Source organism: Polypterus senegalus, chromosome 9 (genome assembly GCF_016835505.1).
Source record: "Polypterus senegalus isolate Bchr_013 chromosome 9, ASM1683550v1, whole genome shotgun sequence".
NCBI lineage: Eukaryota > Metazoa > Chordata > Cladistia > Polypteriformes > Polypteridae > Polypterus > Polypterus senegalus.
In genome coordinates this window covers 181,661,525-181,681,823 of record NC_053162.1, presented here as the reverse complement: position 1 = coordinate 181,681,823, position 20,299 = coordinate 181,661,525, and the positions used below count along the sequence as shown (strand labels likewise).

The following is a 20,299-nucleotide window of genomic DNA, read 5'->3' as shown; positions in this document are numbered from 1 at the left end:
TTTATTTTACGAGTGATGTATGAGAGACTTATTTTTAACTTTTTAGTACACTTTTTAACTTAATATAAGCATGGTTTTTAAAAAGTATTTATATATAAATACAGTATACATATATTATTTCCAACTTTTTAGTCTTGGGTTTGTTTAAGTATAATTTTGTAATCGATATTTTAACACTTCCTTTAATATTTCTATCTGTTACTAGCGCCATCTATTGGGGAAATCTTGAACTATTCTTCAAATGAAAATTTAATGTCTTAATTAACATTAATTAATTGATCAATTACTGAAACTGATTATTGATTCATGTATTGTCACTGGAAGTGAGTAAGTGTGCAACTGTCATTTGGACAATAGGAAGTGGGTTAAATATCGATTACAAGATTTGTACCAGACAACAAACATCCATCCATCTATTATCCACCCCGCTATATCCCAACTACAGGGTCACGGGGGTCTGCTGGAGCCAATCCCAGCCAACACAGGGCGCTAAGGCAGGAAACAAACTCCGGGCAGGGCGCCAGCCCACCGCAGGGCACAAACACACACACACACGCAGGGAGGACCCGGGAAGTGAACTTTACTGCGAGGCAGCAGCGCTACACACTGTGCCACCATGCCACCCCATACATGAATATAGTTAAACAATTTTATTTTTTCCTTTTAGTCATTTCTTAACCTACTTATCTTCAACAAAAAAAACCCAAGTGTGACGACTGACTCTGCTGCCCACCCAAGAAGCTGCGCCCCGTCCAGTCCTCACAATATGTGTGTCCCGGAAGGTGTCGTCAGATGCTGGCCACACTCGGGACAATTTAGGACCCCCAATGCACCTAACCTGCATGTCTTTGGACTGTGGGTTACTTTGCCCGGAGGGGACTGGGCGGTCTCGTGGTCTGGAACCCCTACAGATTTTATTTTTTTCTCCAGCCTTTGGAGTTTTTTTTTTGTTTGTTCTGTCCACCCTGGCCATCGGACCTTACTCTTATTCTATGTTAATTAATGTTGACTTCTGTTTATCTTTTATTGTGTCTTCTATTTCTCTATTCATTTTGTAAAGCACTTTGAGCTACATTTTTTTTGTATGAATATGTGCTATATAAATAAATGTTGATTGAATGATTGATTGATTGATTGTGGGAGGAAATCCACGCAGACACGGGGAGAACATGCAAACTCCACAGACGGGTCTCCTAACTGCGAGGCAGCAGCGCTACCCACTGCGCCACCGTGCCACCCCAGACAGCAAACAGGTGAAGTTAATATAAACGTGGCAATAATAATAAAAATATTAATAAAAATAATGTAATATTATCTCTGTTCTCAACAGTTCTCTTTTTCATTATGTTGCCTCACATTTTACATTTTATACTAAGTGGACATTGCGGTTCCAGCATTGTACCAACTCTGATTCCGACTAAATGCAAATTGTAATATCCTGTGTTGAAATTTCCAATTTCACATATTCCGATTCAATTCAGTTATTTTTTCTTGTAGACCTTTGATGCAAATATAGCTTATTTTGTCATTTTGCAGGTTTCATTTTATATTTTCGAGTTTTGTCGACGGGAGGGGCTGAGGGCGATAATCAGCTAAAAACGGTGACAAAACTCAGCGTCACATTAAAGGTAGTCCCTCTTTGCTTGGAGGAATGTCAGACTCATTGAGTTGGCATCTAATCCCTGCAAGATGGCATTGACATCTCTCAAGGGAGCGAAGCGAGTGCAGAAAACAAAATACTCCGCAGACGATACTTTGCGCATTATCGCCGAGTCGGACTCTGACTTTTCGGAATCTGATTTTGTTGAGAGTGATCAGGCGATCGAGCAGGAGAGCGAGGAAGTGGCATCAGCTGATCGGACCCCAGCCGATGCCACCCCAGCTGATCGACTGCTAGCTGAGCGCATTCGCACAGCTGACGCACCTACGGGAGGAATACCCAGACATTGATCCGTGGGAGCCAACCTGGCTACCGGACTTCACAAGACGACATGGCTTGCTGTCGGAGACGACGGATTACCAGCCGCTGGACTACTTCAGGCTGTTCTCTTCTGAGGCTGCCTTTCAGCTACTGTCGGACGAGACAAACGGGTAGGCAGAGCAATTTTTCGAATCGCGGGGTGCGCTTGCAGCGCATTCTCATTTTTCAAAGTGTAAACCCATAACAGAAGACAAGATAAAGGGCTGTGCGGCCTCATCATACTTTGCTTTGTAACATGTATGTGAGGTCACATAGTATGCAGGCTCATACGACATGCTAGACAGTAACATTTATTATCAAAAATAAATATATTTTGTTGATTTGATGTGTCAAACCATTGCTTTTTGGAAAAATATTCAGCCTTGGGGGGAAAAGAAACAAAAAACAAATCCGCCCTAAAAGAGTTAATACTGTATGTTTTAGTGTAGGGCGGCACGGTGGCGCAGTAGGTAGCGCTGCTGCCTCACAGTTAGGTTTGCCTCCCTGCGTGGAGTTTGCATGTCCTCCCCGTGTCTGCGTGGGTTTCCTCCCACAGTCCAAAGACATGCAGGTCAGGTGCACTGGCCATCCTGGTTGCCGTGAACCATAGGAGCCTTGTCCTCCATATTTGTCAGGCCAGCATCTGACGACACCTTCCGGGACACACATATTGTGAGGACTGGACGGGGCGCAGCTTCTTGGGTGGGCAGCAGAGTCAGTCGTCACACTTGGGTTTTTTTTTGTTGAAGATAAGTAGGTTAAGAAATGACTGAAAGGAAAAAATAAAATTGTTTAACTATATTCATGTATGGGGTGGCATGGTGGCACAGTGTGTAGTGCTGCTGCCTCGCAGTAAAGTTAACTTCCCGGGTCCTCCCTGTGTGGAGTTTGCACGTTCTCCCCGCGTCTGCGTGTGTGTGTGTGTGTGTGCCCTGTGGTGGGCTGGCGCCCTGCCCAGGGTTTGTTTCCTGCCTTGCGCCCTGTGTTTGCTGGGATTGGCTCCACCAGACCCCCGTGACCCTGTAGTTAGGATATAGCTGGATGGATGGATGTTTTAGTGTTTGTAAGCCACATTGCCATTGCTACAGCCTTTAAACCTGAATTTTACCAGGTTAGGGTGCTAAAAGTAGCCCGATGGCTCACACTGGCAGTGATGAAGTGCCATGTATCAATAAACACAGTAACTACATGACTCCATTTACAAATACAGGAGTTGGAGTCCGAGCTGCTGGCGCCAGACACTGAGGGGCAGAATGGGACTTGGTGTGGAAGGCTCCATGCGCCGACTCCACAGCCAGACTGAAAGTTGTCTACTGTTGGGCCGAGGGCACCCAAACAAGACTCCTGATCAATTCTCTTACCTTGCCCAAGTCGCTGGGAGTTCTGCTGTTCCTGCTGTTGCTGCTGCCGGCGGGCCAGTTTCTTCATCTAAAGGGAGAAGTGCATAGAGATGTGAGAATGATGAGTGTGGCAGTGACGCAAACTGTCAGGACAGGATTCATAACACGTGACAGGGCCCGACAACTTAATAAAGACACATCATTTTCAATTTTAATGTTCAAACAAAATCTCACAAATGCCCACCCCACTGCAAACAAGACAAGTTAGAGATGAGAAAATGTCACACTAGTTACCTTGGCTCGTTGATTCTGAAACCAGACCTGAACGACCCGCACACTGAGGCCAGTCTTGGCTGCCAGAGTCTCCCTCACCTGCAGAAGGGGGTAGGAAAAGCAAAGCACGAGGTGAAAATCCCTTCATGGTACTGATTGTGCCCACACTGCAGTGGTGAGGTAGTGGCATCTGAGCAGATTTCAACCCCCCCAGTGCCTTTAATGCATTTTAATGTCGTTCATTTCTCCATACTTGTGTATTTTTTTCTTATCATATCCTAAATTTTGCAAAGTATCGTAAAGCGTTATGTCAAACACTTTCTACTAAAAATAAAGCCATAAAGGACAAAGCAACATAAAAATACAAATAAAACAACATAATTAAGTAGTGAACTAATCAACTGTTGTTCATTTTAAAGTGTGTCATTCACATAGAACAATTATAAAATTAAGTAAACACTAAAATTACTGATAGACACCCTGCCCTTCCACAACTCTGAATAGCGTGTTTGTTTTAAACTACATTTCTACCTAATTATTTATTTAAAGTGTTTTTGTAAAAGACAAAGAACAAATAAATCTGCTTATCTATCTATTTAATGTTGTGATCCTGCCGACTATACTTAAATTAATATTTATCTATTATATAGTGCCTTTCAATCTATCTATCTATGTAATGTTGTGATCCTTCCGACTATACTAAAATTAATCTATCTATCTATCTATCTATCTATCTATCTATCTATCTATCTATCTATCTATCTATGTAATGTTGCGATCCTGACAGAAAAAACAAAAAAACTCCAGACGGCTGGAGAAAAAATAAAATCTGTAGGCATTCCAGACCATGAGACCACCCAGTCCCCTCTGTTTATTAAGGATTAATGTTGTGATCCTGACGACTATACTAAAATTAATCTATCTATCTATTACATAGTGCCTTTCATATCTATCTATCTATCTATCTATCTATCTATCTATCTATCTATCTATCTATCTATCTATCTATCTATCTATGTAATGTTGTGATCCTGAATATACTAAAATTAATCTATCTATCTATCTATCTATCTATCTATCAATCTATCTATCTATGTAATGTTGTGATCCTGACGAATATACTAAAATTAATCTATCTATCTATCTATCTATCTATCTATCTATCTATCTATCTATCTATCTATCTATCTATCTATCTATCTATCTATCTATCTATCTATCTATCTATGTGATGTTGTGATCCTGCCGACTATACTAAAATTAATATCTATCTATTATATAGTGCCTTTCACATCTATCTATCTAAACAATGGATGGATAACTGACTGATTTGAATTCGAATGATAAACAAGCTTCAACACATGAACGCAGTAATATGTTGCCTGTGCCAAGTGTTACTGGTGATTATTTGACTAAAGTGTCCTCATATGTGTTTTGATTAATTTTATAAAATGAAAGTGGTCTGAATGCCTGATCTGAACTCGGATGTCGTTGACGGTTTTCAAACTCTCTCTATAACTCGATTTACCAGACAGTGCTGTTTAAAACAAGGGATGAATTGATATGAACTGGAGTCTTGTTATTGCCTCTTAAAGGATTTCTTTGCAGTGACTGAAATGGAAAACTTGACTGGCCACACAAACCCATAGCCTTGTTGAGGACAGCAAGTTTTGGGAAGGAATTATAAATGAGATATTTTAACTGTAATCTTGCATAATGATTTACTGAGCTGGGCCTCACCTTTCTGCAGGGCTTTGATGACACCTCGAAGGACGCTTTGAAGGCTCTTCTCTGCTGGGTGGTGAGGATGGTTCTGGGCCGCTTTGGCCTGCGGGGATCTTTCCCGTCGTCACTGCCTTTTCCTTGGCCACCTGCACTTTTCCCTGGCTTGATGTCCAGGTCGTCATCCTCACTTTTAACTGCGGAAACACAACATTAACAAAAGAGTAAGCTCCAAGCAGTAAATGATATGAAAGTGCCTACTGTAGATGAATTAAAAACTGAGAAGACAACAGGATGGGCCATCTGAAGACCTCCTGGGAACACCGCTTTGGGAATGTGACCTTTACTAATGGTGCGTTATGCTCTCCCAGATCAAGTGACACGCGATCACTTCCATCTAGTCTCACATCACCGCAACCAGAGAGCAGGAGTGAGATGAAAAGAAAACTGTCATGTGGTGCTGGCCGTCTGTAAGTTTGGCGGGGGGACCCTACTCTGATTTTCAACTGAGATGAAGGTGTGGTTTTACTGGTGGTCTCATGCATGCCTTCTCTATCTGTACCATCTCCTAGTCTCTCACATGTTTTTATCCTTATCTCCATCGGACACCCCGAAGTTACTGAGTCGAGAAAGGCTCCATACATTGGGTCAGTTACTCTTAAATAATGAATCAAAGAGGGAGGCGAGTGACAGCGAGAATGCTTGGCATTGCACAGAAGAAAAGAATCAGCCTGAAGACATAAATGAGCACAGGGTCAGACCAGTGATTTGCATTGTGGGGCTGCTGGCATCTGTGACATTTAACAAACAGTCGGTTCCATGAAGCATAAAGAAGAAAGGATGGACTCCTTGGGCAGGTTCAACACCATACACAGATGGGAGTATTTGACTGCAAGTTCAAATCCCAACTTAGGTAGGCCCTGAGCAAGACCACTGATCACTTTCTGTCTAGTAGTGTGTAGTGTAGACCCCCACCCAATGTCACCATTATACGGGGTGGTCCAGATCTAATTATGCAGACCCAGATCGTCTGGATGACTTTGATTTATGCGGGGATGATTCCGGTTTCGGCGCGAAGACGATTCTTCATGTCGTCTGTTTGCACACTTCTCTCTCGATGGTCCGGGATTTTTCGGGTGATTTTCTATGTAATAAACTTAATACGTTATAGCGTAATGAGAATTGCATAATTAGATGTGGACCACCCTATATAACCCAACATACAATCGTGTGCTTTGTTGTGTTTGGCTTCTTGGTGCTTCACACCTAATCTTGTCATCACCCCAGCCTCTGAGACAGGAGGGGTTTGAGACGACCACTGGCATTCCCTGATCTCAGTAATGCCAAAGGTCCTGGCACTAAATTGAACTTTTTTCTTTTTTGATATGAAATGATCTGCAGCTGAATGGATGAGCGTTGGCTGAGCCTACAGATATTCACATCTCATCTCGTGCCAAGAGAGGCCGCCATAAATTCTGAACCTGAAGTCTTATGCTTTTTAGTTGTGTCACACACGTGTGAGTAGGAGGAAGATGGATGGACCATCCATCCATCCATCCATCCATTATCCAACCCGCTATATCCTAACTACAGGGTTACAGGGGTCTACTGGAGCCAATCCCAGCCAGCACAGGGCGCAAGGCAGGAAACAAACCCCGAGCAGGGTGCCAGCCCACCACAGGGCACACACACACACACACCAAGCACACAATTTCGGATCGTCAATGCACCTAACCTGCATGTCTTCGGACTGTGGGAGGAAACTCACGAAGACACGGGGAGAACATGCAAACTCCACACAGGGAGGACCTGGGGAGGACTCAGGTATCGTTACTGCGAGGCGGCAGCACTACCCACTGCGCCACCGTGCCGCCCCCTGTATAGACACGCTATATCCTAACTACAGGGTCACAGGGGTCTCCTGGAGCCAATCCTAGCCAACACAGGGCGCAAAGCAGGAACAAACCCCAGGCAGGGTGCCAGTCCTCTGCAGGGCACACACACACACACACACACTAGGGACAATTTAGGATCGCCAATGCACCTAACCTGCATGTCATTGGATTGTGGGAGGAAACCCACGCAGACACGAGGAGGCCACACAGGGAGGACCCGGGAAGCGAACTCAGGACTCCTTACTGTGAGGCAGCAATGCCACCCACTGCGCCACCGTGCCGCCCCCTGCATAGACCAAGTGAGGGTAATTCCACACCAGGCCAAGGGGGTGGAGGGGTGCACTAAACTTTCTTTCTGTTGTCTCTGCAGACCAAACACGGGAAAACCTGCCTGATTCAACGTTGAAGGCATCACGTCCGGCGCCTAGAAGAACGTCACTTCCGGTCCTGGCCTTTAAAGCCGCCATATTCTCACCAATAACTCGACCAGTGCACATGAGTGCTATCCTGCAAATACCACTGGCGTAGCAATGGATTGTGCAGACTGTGCAAAGTACAAGGGCCTACGAGCCTGGGGGGTCCACTCAGGGCCAAAAAAAATGTGAATAACTAAAACAGCGGTTTCACAGTCTCGATGCAGCGGCTTCAACGTTCAATGTCTTTGTACCATCAACTCTGAACTCGATGGCTGACAATGAACTGTATGCTGCTGCCGAGCTCCTCGTTGAACGCTATAGCGCCGACATTTCACCGCCATTCTCCGCTCAGTTGTTGTCATTTCCAGATGTTTTCAATCCATCCTGTCAACTGTCAAGTCGACTGTTTTCGAAGTAGCTGAACTGTTGCTGACAGGTCACTGTGCGCTGTTGTCTACTTTCAGTGACGTCTGCAAGGCTTCTATGTTACTGCCGGCTACGCCAATGACTGTGGCTGCGCGTGAACTCTGCGTTCTCCAAGTTAAAACTCATCAAAAATGACCTGAGAATTGCCACGTCACAAGACAGACTTAGTGGCTTGGCTGTGCGAGCGCGGCAGACAACTTGACGTGTCCAACATCGTTGAGACTTTTACGCAGCAGAGGGCCCGCAGGCAAGGATTTTAAGGTCCTGGTGACATTAGAAGACTTGTGACTTGTCAGTCAGCTCCACTTTTAACAAATCTGTCACCCGTTTTACTGTGTACCTTAGTATGGCTTACTGTGCATTAGTGTCACTACTGTGGGGATTTGTGAGCGTCACCACTTTATGACGTCCATTTTCTCAGAACTTGTGTAAAACGGGTCGATTGTGTAGTGGTGTCCTGTCAGCCGGTCTTGTCTTTTTAATTCGTTACAGGTTGAAATGGCCTTCATTTTATAGCACAGAAAATTTTCAATCTGGCGTCATGGTGTGGGGACAACAACCTCACCCTCAACGCAGACAAGACGAAGGAGATGATAGTGGAGACCTCACTGGCCACTGTCCATCCGAGGGCTTGAAGTGGAGAGGGTGAGCAGCATTAAATAGCTGGGCGACTACACCAGTGAGGACCTCACTTGGACGCTGAACACCACACAGCTGGTCAAGAGGGCTCAACAGCGGCTGGACTTTCTGAGGAGGCCGAGGACGTCTGGTATGTCGACTAAGATCCTCGGCAACTTTTACAGCTGCATTGCTGAGAGCATCTTGACCAGCTGCATCACCGTGTGGTACGGCGACACTACTGCTATGGACCACAAACGCCTGCAGAGAGTGGTAAAGACTGCTGAGAAGATCACCGGGACCCCACATCCCTCTCTGCTGAGCATCTACAACTTTAGAGGACTGCCTCGATCCTCAGGGACCCCACTCACCCCCATCATGAACTGTTCACACTTCTACCCTCAGGCAGGAGGTACAGACGTATGAAATGCAGGACTTCCAGGCTAAAGAACTCTTTCTTTCTCAAGGCCATTAGACTCCTAAATAACTAACTGGAGTTTATAACCGTGGTCCGCCTCATTCTATCGACCTCGCACAAACCATTAGAGACATCAGTGACACGTTAGGATGACCGAAATCAACTGTCTGGAATATCATGAAGAAGAAAGAACACACTGGTGGGCTCAGGCATCACAAAGGGACTGGTGGGCCAAGGAAGACCCCCACTGCTGATGACAGAAGAATCCTCACTATGGTGAAGAAAAAGCCCCCAATGCTTGTCTGACAGATCATAAACAGTCTTCAGGGGGCCGATGCGTGTGTGTCAGCAGAAGGCTTCACGAACAGAAATACAGAGGAGGCCACACTGCAAGATGCAGACCACAAAAACAGGATGGCAGATTACAGCTTGTGAATAAGGACTTCAAAGAGCCTGCAGAATTCTGGGAAAAGGTCTTTAGATCTTTTGGACAGATGAGGTAAAGGTGAACCAGTGATGGCAAGAGCAAGAGTGTGAAGACGAAAAGCAACTGCAGAAGATCCAAAGCAGACCACCTCATCTGTTCAATATGGTGCTGGGGGTGCTATGGCTTGGGCACGTATGGCTGGCACAGGTTCTGACACACTTCACTTCATTGATGTTGGAACTGCTGACGGCAGTGGCACAATGAATTCTGAGGTGTGTAGAAACATCTGATCTGCTCGAGTTCCAGTTAATGGCTCCAAACTCCCTGTGTGGCGCTTCATCCTACCACAAGATAATGAGCCGAACACACTGCTGAGACAACAGAGGAGTTTATCAAAGCTAAAGAAAAATGGAAAATTCTTGAAAGGACAAGCCAGTCGCTGAATTTAAATCCAATTGAGTAGGCCATCCCATGTTGAAGATAAAGCAGCCCCCCGAAACAAGCAGGAGCTGAAGATGGCATCACCAGAGAAGACCCTCAGCACCTGGTGGTGTCTCCGAATCGCAGACTTCAAGCAGTCATTGTATGTGAGGGATAAGCAACGGAATTCTAAATATGACAAACCTGCCATTGCCATGTCCAAACATGGTGGTGCCCTGATATGGGGGCACAGAGTATTAAAAGTGTGGTGTGACCAAAATATCTGCAAATCCCCTTAAATGAAAGTCTGCCATGTGCCCTTTAATCACAACGTCTGAATGGTCTGATTTGTAATCTTAAAACTGTAGAGCAGGGGAAGAAATCAAGGAAAAATGGGTCTTTGTCCCCGACATTATGGAGGGCACTGTAACTCAATGCTACTTCGGCAGCCTTGGTCACACCGTGAGACACCCTGCTTAAACTCTTCTGGACTGTGTTTTGACCGTCAGCTGATTTAAGCGCCTCCAGAATGGAGACTACCTGATGTAACACCTTGGAGATGCCCCGGTCTGAGATTATTCTGAGCCAAGCATATTCTACTGGATGTGAACACCCGTCGTCCTCGAGCCCCTCGTACTCGGTGGCCAATAAAAGGAAGCACAGATACCTATGGCAGCAAACCCGAGAAGCTGAACGGAGCTGGTAAAGGCCTCCTGGAAATGCTCCTTTTGGGAGCTCCTCATATCACAAGTTATTAAGCAGATCTTGCTGCGTGATCATCTTTCAGTTTAATAAGTGCCGTTCCTAATGATCAAAGCCGGTACCATCACTTTAATATCTGTGCCACCGTGATCCGCTTAATGTGCCATTTCATCTAAGTGGTTTGCAAAGCTTAATCACTCTGATGGCTCTGCCGAGGGCTGCCTTTATTGTCCAGTGGACAGAGACACGGTTGGGGGGGCAGACAAGCCCCGGTTCGGTTAATAAGCAGTGCTGGGCCATTAGAACAATAAAGAAATAATGAAGGAAATTAATCTCCTGAGTGCTAATTAGTCAAGGAGGAGGAGGAGGAGGAGGAGGAGGAGGAGGAGGAGGAGTTGTCGAAGTTTTCTATAAGAAAAAGTGCAAAGGCTGAAAAAAAAGAAAGAAAGAAAAAAGGGTCACGTGGTACGTGGGGGTGGTGGTGGTGGTGGTGGTGGGGGGGGGTTATGGTCACAGATCTCCCAGTTTGACAAATCAGCGGCCTTCATTTTCACAGGGAGGTCTCATTTTTATTGGTTCATCCTCAATCACTCATCACTCCTTTTCTGGTGGTCACCATTGCTACTGAGATATGAGGAGTTTGGCCAAAGGTTCTTGCACTAAATTCAATTTTTATCTTCTGGCATGAAACCATCTTGAGCCTGCAGGTGTTCACATCTCATCTCCTGCCCAAGTATCACATTTTCTGTCCCCCCTGGCCATTGAACCTTATTCGATGTTAATTAATGTTGATTTATTTTGTTTTATAATTGTGTCTTTCATTTTTCTATTCTTTAATATGTAAAGCACTTTGAGCTACTGTTTGTATGAAAATGTGCAATAGAAATAAATGTTGTTGTGGCTGTTGTTATCCATTAAGTATATGCTGATATACAGCAGTGAGCAGCCCTGAGATGACGTGACTGCAGTGGAGGCAGACCAGAGGTCAGTCGTAATAATAATACATTTTATTTATTTGTTGGCGCCTTTCTAAACACTCAAGGACACCAAACAACAGATAAAACACACATTATAAAATTTTAAATCAAACAGAGCAACTGTGGTCAAAGAGAGAAAGCCGTCTTAAACAATTGAGTTTTAAGTTTGGATTTGAAAAGTGAGAATGATGCTCAGATGGTAGTGAGTTCCAGAGCTCTACTCATGTTGGTAAGACGGGCGAAGGGGACAGTCAAGTGGATGGAGGAAGAGGATCTAAGAGTGCGGGAGGGAATGGCAACATGGAGGAGCTCAGACAGATATGGAGGGGCGAGGCTGTGGAGAGCCTTAAAAGTTAGTAGGAGAATTTTGAATTGAATTCAGAAACTGAACTGGAAGCCAATGAAGCTGATGCAGGACAGGAGTGATGTGGTGAATATGAGGAGGTTCTAGTAGTGATGCGGGTGGGCAGCTGAATTCTTGGATCAGCTTATAAAGAGATTTGCTAGAAAGACCAAAGAAAAGGGAATTGCAATAATCCAGATGAGAAGTGACGAGGCTACGAACGAGGATAGCAGTGGTGTGGGGAGTGAGGGACGGGGGGCGAATACGATTAAAGTTACGCAGGTGGAAATATGGAGTCTGGGAGATGTTATTGAAATAATAAAGATCTGACAAGGATGACACCTGTGGAGAAGGGGAGACAGAGGAATTATCAATAACAAAGTGATCAGTTTTGGATGATGTTGATTTTGTACCAATGAGGAGAACCTCAGTTTTGTCACCTGTTATTTAATTGAAGAAAGTTTGAAGAAAACCAGGATTTGATTTCTGCTATGCAATCAGTAAGTGAGGAGGGTGGAAAGGAAAAAGTAGGTTTGCTAGTGAGGTAGAGCTGGGTGTCATCAGCATAACAGTTGTGGTCCGAGGGCTTGTGCCTCCTCCAGACCACAAGGGGGCGTCCATCCTGGTTATGTTGGGGGCCTCAGGTAAAGGGCTTGGAAGCCCAGCCCTGTAGGGACCAGTGGCTGATTATCCCGGGAGCCCGGCACTTCTGCCACACGGGGGTGTGTCCGCGGGAGATTGCCGGGAAGCAGCTGGAGCCCATCCGGGTTCCTATAAAAGGGGCCGCCTCCCTCCAGTCATTAGCGGAAGTCGGGTGGAAGAGGACGGAGCTGGAGTGAGGACTGGAGGCGGCCAGGAGGAAAAGAGAGGCACAGGACTGTGTGGCCTGGACATTGGGGGAATCGGTGCTCGAAGCACTGGGGGTTGTGACTGCACTAATTTGTAAATATTGTACAAATAAACGTGTGTTGGGTGGAACTATGTTGTCCGTCTGTGTGTGTCCGGGCCAGCGTTCACACAGTGGAAGCTAATGTTAGATTTACAAAAGGGGAAGGAGGTACATAATGAAAAGGAGGGGTCCCAGGACAGAGCCCACCTGAAGTAACAGCGGTGGGATGGGATGTGAAAGTTTGAAGCTGAACAAACTGAGTGCGGCCTGAGAGGTAGGATCGTCACCAATCTAGTGGAGTGTGGGTAATGCCAATCGAAGATAATCTACTAAGGAGAGCTTTTCCATCTTGGCGGTGATCTCATCAGACCTGCCTCTACTGTAAAGAATCTTGGTGTCATTTTTGATTCCTCCCTCTCTTATTCTGCCCACATCAATCACATTAAGAAACTTTCTTACTTTCACCTTCGAAACGTATCCCATGTTTGCTCTTTCCTCTCCTTTTCTAATGCTGAGAAACTCGTACCTGCTTTTATCACATCCCTTATTGATTATTGTAACTCGCTGCTGGCAGGTCCCCCTTCTAATCTTATATCACAGCTCCAGCTTATTCAAAACTCCGCTGCAAGAGTCCTGACTCGAACCAGCAGCAGCGAGCACATCACAGCCATCCTGCTCCGTCTTCACTGGCTCTCTGTGTCTTACAGAATCGAATATAAAATCCTACTAATAACCTACAAAGCCTTAAATAACCTCACGCCAAACTACATCAGTGACCTTCTCCATCACGATGTGCCTGTCCGCCCACTAAGGTCCTCTGATTCTGGCCATCTTGTTGTGCCCCACACTAATCTACACTCCATGGGTGACAGCAGGACCTTCAGCTGTATAGCGAGTGCCCAGACTTTGGAATGACCTCCTGAAATTAATCAGATCAGCTGACTCCATGACTTCTTTAAAAAACAACTCAAAACTCATCTGTTCAGGACGGCTTCGAGCTCTACTTGACTTTATTCCCCTTCTCTCAGTTCACCTCCATGTCAAGATGTTCATGTAGCCTGTGTGTGTGTGCGAGACCATCAGTTATGTTGTCTGTTAGGCTTTTCTCTGAATTTACTGTCTTAATCCATCCATCCATTTTCTAACCCACTGAATCTGAATACAGGGTCACGGGGGTCTGCTGGAGCCAATCCCAGCCAACACAGGGCACAAGGCAGGAACCAATCCTGGGCAGGGTGCCAACCCACCGCAGGACAAACACACCCGGGCCAATTTAGGATCGCCAAAGCACCGGCATGTCTCTGGACTGTGGGAGGAAACCCACGCAGACACGGGGAGAACATGCAAACTCCACGCAGGGAGGACCCGGGAAGCAAACCCAGATGGGTCTCCTAACTGCGAGGCAGCAGCGCTACCCACTGCGCCACCGTGCCGCCCTTAACAATATATTCATTTCATAAATCAGAATAGAGCATACTAACAATATTAGAAGTACAATGAAAAACTATTCAATAAGCAGCAATCCAACTTTTAAATATTTCTCCATTTGTTAATTCTTTCATTAGAAGGAAGCTAAGCAGCCTTTAAAAATGACACTCATTACACGGAGACGCAGGCTTTTCCTTTTGTCTCTTTCAACTGCTTTTTTTTTAGGTGGCAGCTCCATTCTTTGTGGTGGTCCCGACCCCCACTGCACATCCCAGCATCCTGTAAATTGTACATACAAGCTTTAATGAAAACTCGTATTTTTCTGGCGATAACGATTAAGCTAGGCCCAAAAATCGAACGAATCCACCTAACCTGCATGTCTTTGGATTGTGGGAGGAAACCCACGCAGACACGGGGAGAACATGCAAACTCCACGCAGGGAGGACCCGGGAAGCGAACCCTTAAGGGTCTCCTAACTGCGAGGCAGCAGCGCTACCACTGCGCCACCGTGCCGCCCCTGTCTTAATCTTCTTTATTTATTCATATGGTTTGTATAATGCTATATACTGTATACCCTGTTCTCTCTTATATTCTGTAAGTACCTTGAGCATGGGAAAGGCACTATATAAATAAAATGTATTATTATTATTATTATTATTAGCGTGACAAATAGTGTCACACTCAGATCAAGAAGGATGAGAACAGGAATTAAACCAGAATCAGCAGCCATAAGAAGGTCATTAGTCATTTTTATAAGTGCCATTTCTGTATTATGGAAAAGCAGACTGGAACTCTTCATACAGATTATTTTGAGAGAAATGAGAATGAAGTTGAATGCCCAGTATTTTTTCAAGAAGTTTGGAAATGAAGGGTAGATTAGAAATAGGATGAAAATTGCTAGCAAGTGTCCTCCTACCTGTGGACAGGAAGAGCTAATTACTGTTATGTGTAAAAATCTCAGAAGGATGTGTAAATCTGACCGACTGATTAGTGTGAAGGTACATTAAGAGCTCTCTTGGGTTGTTCTCCCCACTTCATCCAGCTCTTCAGCTCAATGTGTTGTGCAGTACATGAAGCACCAGTCTGAGAAGGTGTTCGACAAGAAAGGTGCCGTACTGGTTGATAAATAAGTGAATGTACGATTAGTACAACCCAGGTTCCTTACTTGTATAGGATGGAAGTGTCCTCGGGTTACAACGTCGCGACATACGACGCTTCGAGTTTACGACGCTCATTCCCATAAAAACTTAAAAAAATTGAGACGTGAGTGTCTCGGATTACGCTGCTGCCTCGCAGTTAGGAGCCCGGGTTCGCTTCCCGGGTCCTCCCTGCGTGGAGTTTGCACGTTCTCCCCGTGTCTGTGTGGGTTTCTTCTGGGTGCTCTGGTTTCCTCCCACAATCCAAAGACATGCCGGTTAGGTGGATTGGCGATTCTAAGTTGGCCCTAAGTGTGTGCTTGGTGTTTGTGTGTGTTCTGTGGTGGGTTGGCACCCTGCTCAGGATTGGTTCCTGCCTTGTGCCCAGTGTTGGCTGGGATTGGCTCCAGCAGACCCCCGTGACCCTGTATTCGGATTCAGCGGGTTGGAAAATGGATGAATGGAGTGTCTCGGATTACGCTGTTAGCGTCGTACTTACAGACTTACGGGGGTGAACTAATTTGGTTGCGGGTGGCGTAAGTACACGGCATACGGGTGAGGGAGCTTAAGAACTACAGTAGTTTTGTTGCATGCTGTGGCTGTGAAAGTGGAAGTGAAAGTACGCGGCGTATGAGTGAGGGAGTCGAAATTACAACGCTCACTCCCATAAAAACTGGAGTGTTTCGGCTTATGCCACGGAGCGTCGTACTTCCAGACTACGTGGGCAAACCAGTACCAGTTGGTTATGCGCAGTGGAAGAATACGCAGTGACACAGCGAGGGAGTTGGCGAACTCGTCTGGTTGCACGCGGTAGGAAATGTTCTGTTTGTGTTTTGAGTCTTCAGATGGTAGTGTTTCGAAGAAGAGGAAAGCCATCACGATGGAAGTGAAATTAGACATTGGAAAGCGATCAGAAGGAATAAAGGTAAGGAATTTCGTTTTGCACTCATTTTTTGTCATTTTCTCTGTTGCTACAGTACAGTATATTTATGTCCTTTTCCTTTTTCTGCGGCTTAGTTGTGTTTTTATGTTCTAGATTATAATTTTGTAAATGTGTTAGGATGGGTAAGTGACTTAGGCTAGGGTGTGTTTCGACTTACACCAAAGTTTGGGTTACATCACTGTTGTAGGAACTGTGTCGTAACCCGAGGACCCCCTGTATACGTGGACCAGTACCTGTTAAGAGGTCCACACCTGAAAAGTTCATACGTAGCAGCCGCTTTATAAAGATGAGGGAAGCAGACTAGTCGCGTGGTGAAATTCTAATAGTAGGGTGACGTCAAATCGCAGCTCCTTGTCATGTAGCCGTCAGTGGGGTGTTACACTTGAAGCAGTGGAACCCTCTGCTTTGGATGCTTGAACCTGTTGGTTGCTAGAAGACCGCAGCATAGCATTCGAGATTCACGATATGACACCCCACTTCACATTCTGTTGCATTTCTGGCTAAAAGTGCAGAGACACTAGTAGAAGAGGTTCAGATTCACTGGGTAAGCGCCCCCTGCTAGCCTCACCAACACCCCTTCCAGCAGAACCCCAAGCTTTTCCTGATTGGTCTCCCACCCAAGTACTGGCTGGGCCCCAACATGCTTAGCTTCAGGTGGATGACCTCTTCTGAAGCGCAGGTGTGTATGGTGGCTTGGATGAACTTAAAAAAACGTCAGCTAGGAAGCAGAGTAGGAACTGGTGGACTGTGTGTGGAGATGAACGTTACACTTACGCAGTGGGGTCTGTACTCCTCTGAACTTTACCTGAATCGGAGTCGTCGGGGCTCACAGAGCTCAGCAGGTCTTTCTCCTTCTCATAGTCACTTTTGCAGAGCAGCTGGCCATCTTTCAAGACAAACTCGTCCCCCTTACGCAACTGCCTTTCGCAGACACAACAGCAGAAGCAGCTGAGGTGGTAGACGCACTCCAAAGCCCTCATGACAAACTCTGTCGGTGCGATCTTCTCCATGCAGCCACTGCATTTCGTTGCGAAGAGTCTGAGAGACAAAACAGAAGAAAGAAGCTCATTCTAGAGATCAGAAGATCAACAATGCCTGCCAGAAGTGTCAGTCATGCCCGGAGAGAGCCACCTTGCGGTGCTGTCTGAAGCCTGCACATACTAGGAAGATGATCCTACACTATACCGTATCATCATTTCGGTGATGGTCCTCGAGGGGAGTCAGTGCTCTTGCCAATTCTGTGTCACTTTCCTGCACATCTAGAATTTACTAACAAGAGAAGAGAGAACGGGAAGACTTGAGCAAGCAGAGGGGTACACGCTAGTCACCTTTAGGGTCTTGTTCACGTGAGCCACCACAGCTCTGCTGACGACACACATCTGTACTTATCAATAGCACCTGATGACCCCGACTCTTTGTTTCACTAACACAATGTCTTGGTTGTGTTTCTGAGTGGATGAGTAGTAATTATCTCAAGGTAAATAAAGAAAAAACTGAAATTTTAGTGATTGGCAATAATGGATATAATGAGGTTATTAGAAATCAACTTGATGCGTTAGGATTAAAAGTCAAGATGGAGGTAAAGAACTTAGGGGTAACTGTTGACCGTGACCTGAATTTGAAATCACATATTCATCAGATCACTAGGACAGCATTTTGTCACTTCACAAAGTTAGACCTCTTATATCATTGAAAGATGCTGAGAAATGAGTTCGCGCTTTTATTTTCAGTCGACGAGATTACCGTAACGCTCTCCTCTCAGGACCACCCAAAAAAAGACATCAATCGATTACAACGAGTGCAGAAATCAGCTGCTGGAATCCTAAATAGGAAAAGAAAATCCGAGCACATCTCTCCAGTTCTGATGTCACTACACTGGTCACCTGTGTCATTCAGAATTGACTGCTTATGGTTTATAAAGCCTTAAATAATCTGCTCCATCTTATATATCGGAGTGTCTGACATCTGTCACACACGTGTGCATGGGAAGCAGCTGAAGGGCTTAGGAAATACTGTTTATACATCTGCCCAGGGGGGGTGCACTGACGCTCTTTCTGAGTTCTCTGCAGGTCTTACCCGGAAATCCCACCAGGAGCCGCCATTTCCAGGAAGGACACATCACTTCCGGTTCCGGCCCCAAGAATGAGGTCACTTCGGTTCCGCCCCAAGGATGATGTCACTTCCAGTTCCGCCCAGAGGACGACATCATTTCCGCCTCTGTGCTATAAAGCTCACTGCCTTTGCTTAGGCAGGCAGTTCTGTTTTGGACTCTGTTGTGTAACAACTGTTTAAATGCCTCAAAGACTTTTGCAGCCGGAAACCGAATTAAACGGGTGGCTGCCCCAAACCTTTCACGCCTCTGGTCTCCTCTTCTTACAGTGGCGTAGTCGGCAGGATGGTGTCCCGATGAACCGGGACACGAACTTCATGGAACCAGGTGGGTGAGTACCGGGCCGAGTTTCAGGGCAGGGAGTGCGCGGAGGGTCAGGAAGGACGCGGTGCAGGCTCTGCTCCATGAGCATAACCGGGGTTGACCACCCATCTCGTGGAGAAGGTAGAGGGGACCCACAGGCGTGGGCTGGCTTCTGGGGAACACACCGAGTGGCTCAGTATGCTCTCCTTGGCAGGAAAGCCGAGCTGCCCATCGGGACCAAGGTCCCTGTTAACGATGGGTTGTCCCCAGGCTGGCAGGTGAAGAAATAATAAACTGGGAGTTTAACCCAAACAAAGGGCTGTCAGAGCAGGCTATGGCTCTCTGGCAACAGGTGGGTGAGTGGCTACGCCATTGAGTTGACCCCTACAGATAGTGCAGCAAGTGGCCTGTTTTTGCTGCTAAAAGCTACCCCAGGATTTTGCCCAGCCGCCTGGGGCGAATTCCATTCTATGGACGAGCTGCTACAGCCTTGCAAACCCAGAGGCCGGCTGTGAAACCTGGGAGGCAGAACAGCCGCTCTGTGGACTACCCGGAGCTATGTCCTACTAAAGCAGTCCCTTCCACGCAATCCAGAGCCTGTTCGAAGTCGCCGGGCCGCCTGGCTTGCGACCTGTCGGGAACAAGGCGGACCGTAGGGGACAATGGCGGGTTGTTTGTGTGCCCTTAGCAATCCCTGGCGGATAAACATACGGGGAGCTTCTTATTAATGGACATAAATAACAGCGCTGTTCGATTCCGCAGTAACGTGTCTGTCGTTGCTCGCCGCTTTATTCTACCGCAACAGTGGATTAAAAAGAAGACCAGTCTAAAATGTATACACGGAGATATCCGCACATACAATACCGCCCGGTGTTACGTATGTCTCGGAGGAACCCTTCGACAGCTTACCGTGGCGGTGCATCCGGATCCTCCGCTTCCGTAATCCTCGGGCGAGACTGGTCTGATAGTAACGGCGTAGTTTAGAAAGCATTCCCGAAAACTTATGGCCTCGTTATAGATGACAACGATTCATCTCAAGTTGCTTCCACACCGTAATCAGCCGACAGGGAGTGGGGCGGTAGGCCAAGAGAGTGACGAAGACACTCCCGGACCGTCGCGGGCTACTACGTCATCCACTAGCGCCCGCAGCGAGGAGGAATCTCCGCCCCTTGAGGTCAGACCGGACCCGCTCTCTGAGTTGCACTTTCAGTTTAGAGCGACCGGCTTCTTTCAAGAGAGAACAGTGGAATGACGACTCTCTGAAACACATAAAGAATGCAGTGGTTCTCTTAACGCCAACGCATTTGCCCATGCCACAGGGACCTCACTTTGTCGTTGATAATGATTTGTTGTATCGGGTCGCTGAACATGAGGGGAAGGTCCGAAGTTGTTGCTAATCCCGCGGACCTACCGGCGGCAGGTTTGCGAAGTTAGCACACTCCCACCTTCTTGGAGGCCATCTCGGCTCCGATAAAACATTAGAGCGAATTAAGCTCCGTTTTTCTGGCCGGGATTAATGAGGAGGTTCGCGCTTTTGCATTTCCTGTCCGGAA

General features: G+C 46.3%; 1 protein-coding gene across 2 annotated transcripts in view; it reads right to left on the bottom strand.

Annotated features, from left to right (window-relative positions):
• The window catches only part of LOC120536087 (LIM/homeobox protein LMX-1.2), a 194,110-nt gene that overhangs the window by 10,363 nt on the left and 163,448 nt on the right, over nucleotides 1–20,299 (bottom strand). For both annotated transcript variants that reach the window (XM_039764456.1, XM_039764457.1), the window contains 4 exons: nucleotides 17,139–17,371; nucleotides 5,314–5,492; nucleotides 3,595–3,672; nucleotides 3,322–3,388 (listed from right to left, as the gene is read on the bottom strand). In XM_039764456.1, coding sequence (XP_039620390.1) covers nucleotides 3,322–3,388; nucleotides 3,595–3,672; nucleotides 5,314–5,492; nucleotides 17,139–17,371 — 557 coding nt within the window. The remainder of the gene's footprint in view (nucleotides 1–3,321; nucleotides 3,389–3,594; nucleotides 3,673–5,313; nucleotides 5,493–17,138; nucleotides 17,372–20,299) is intronic.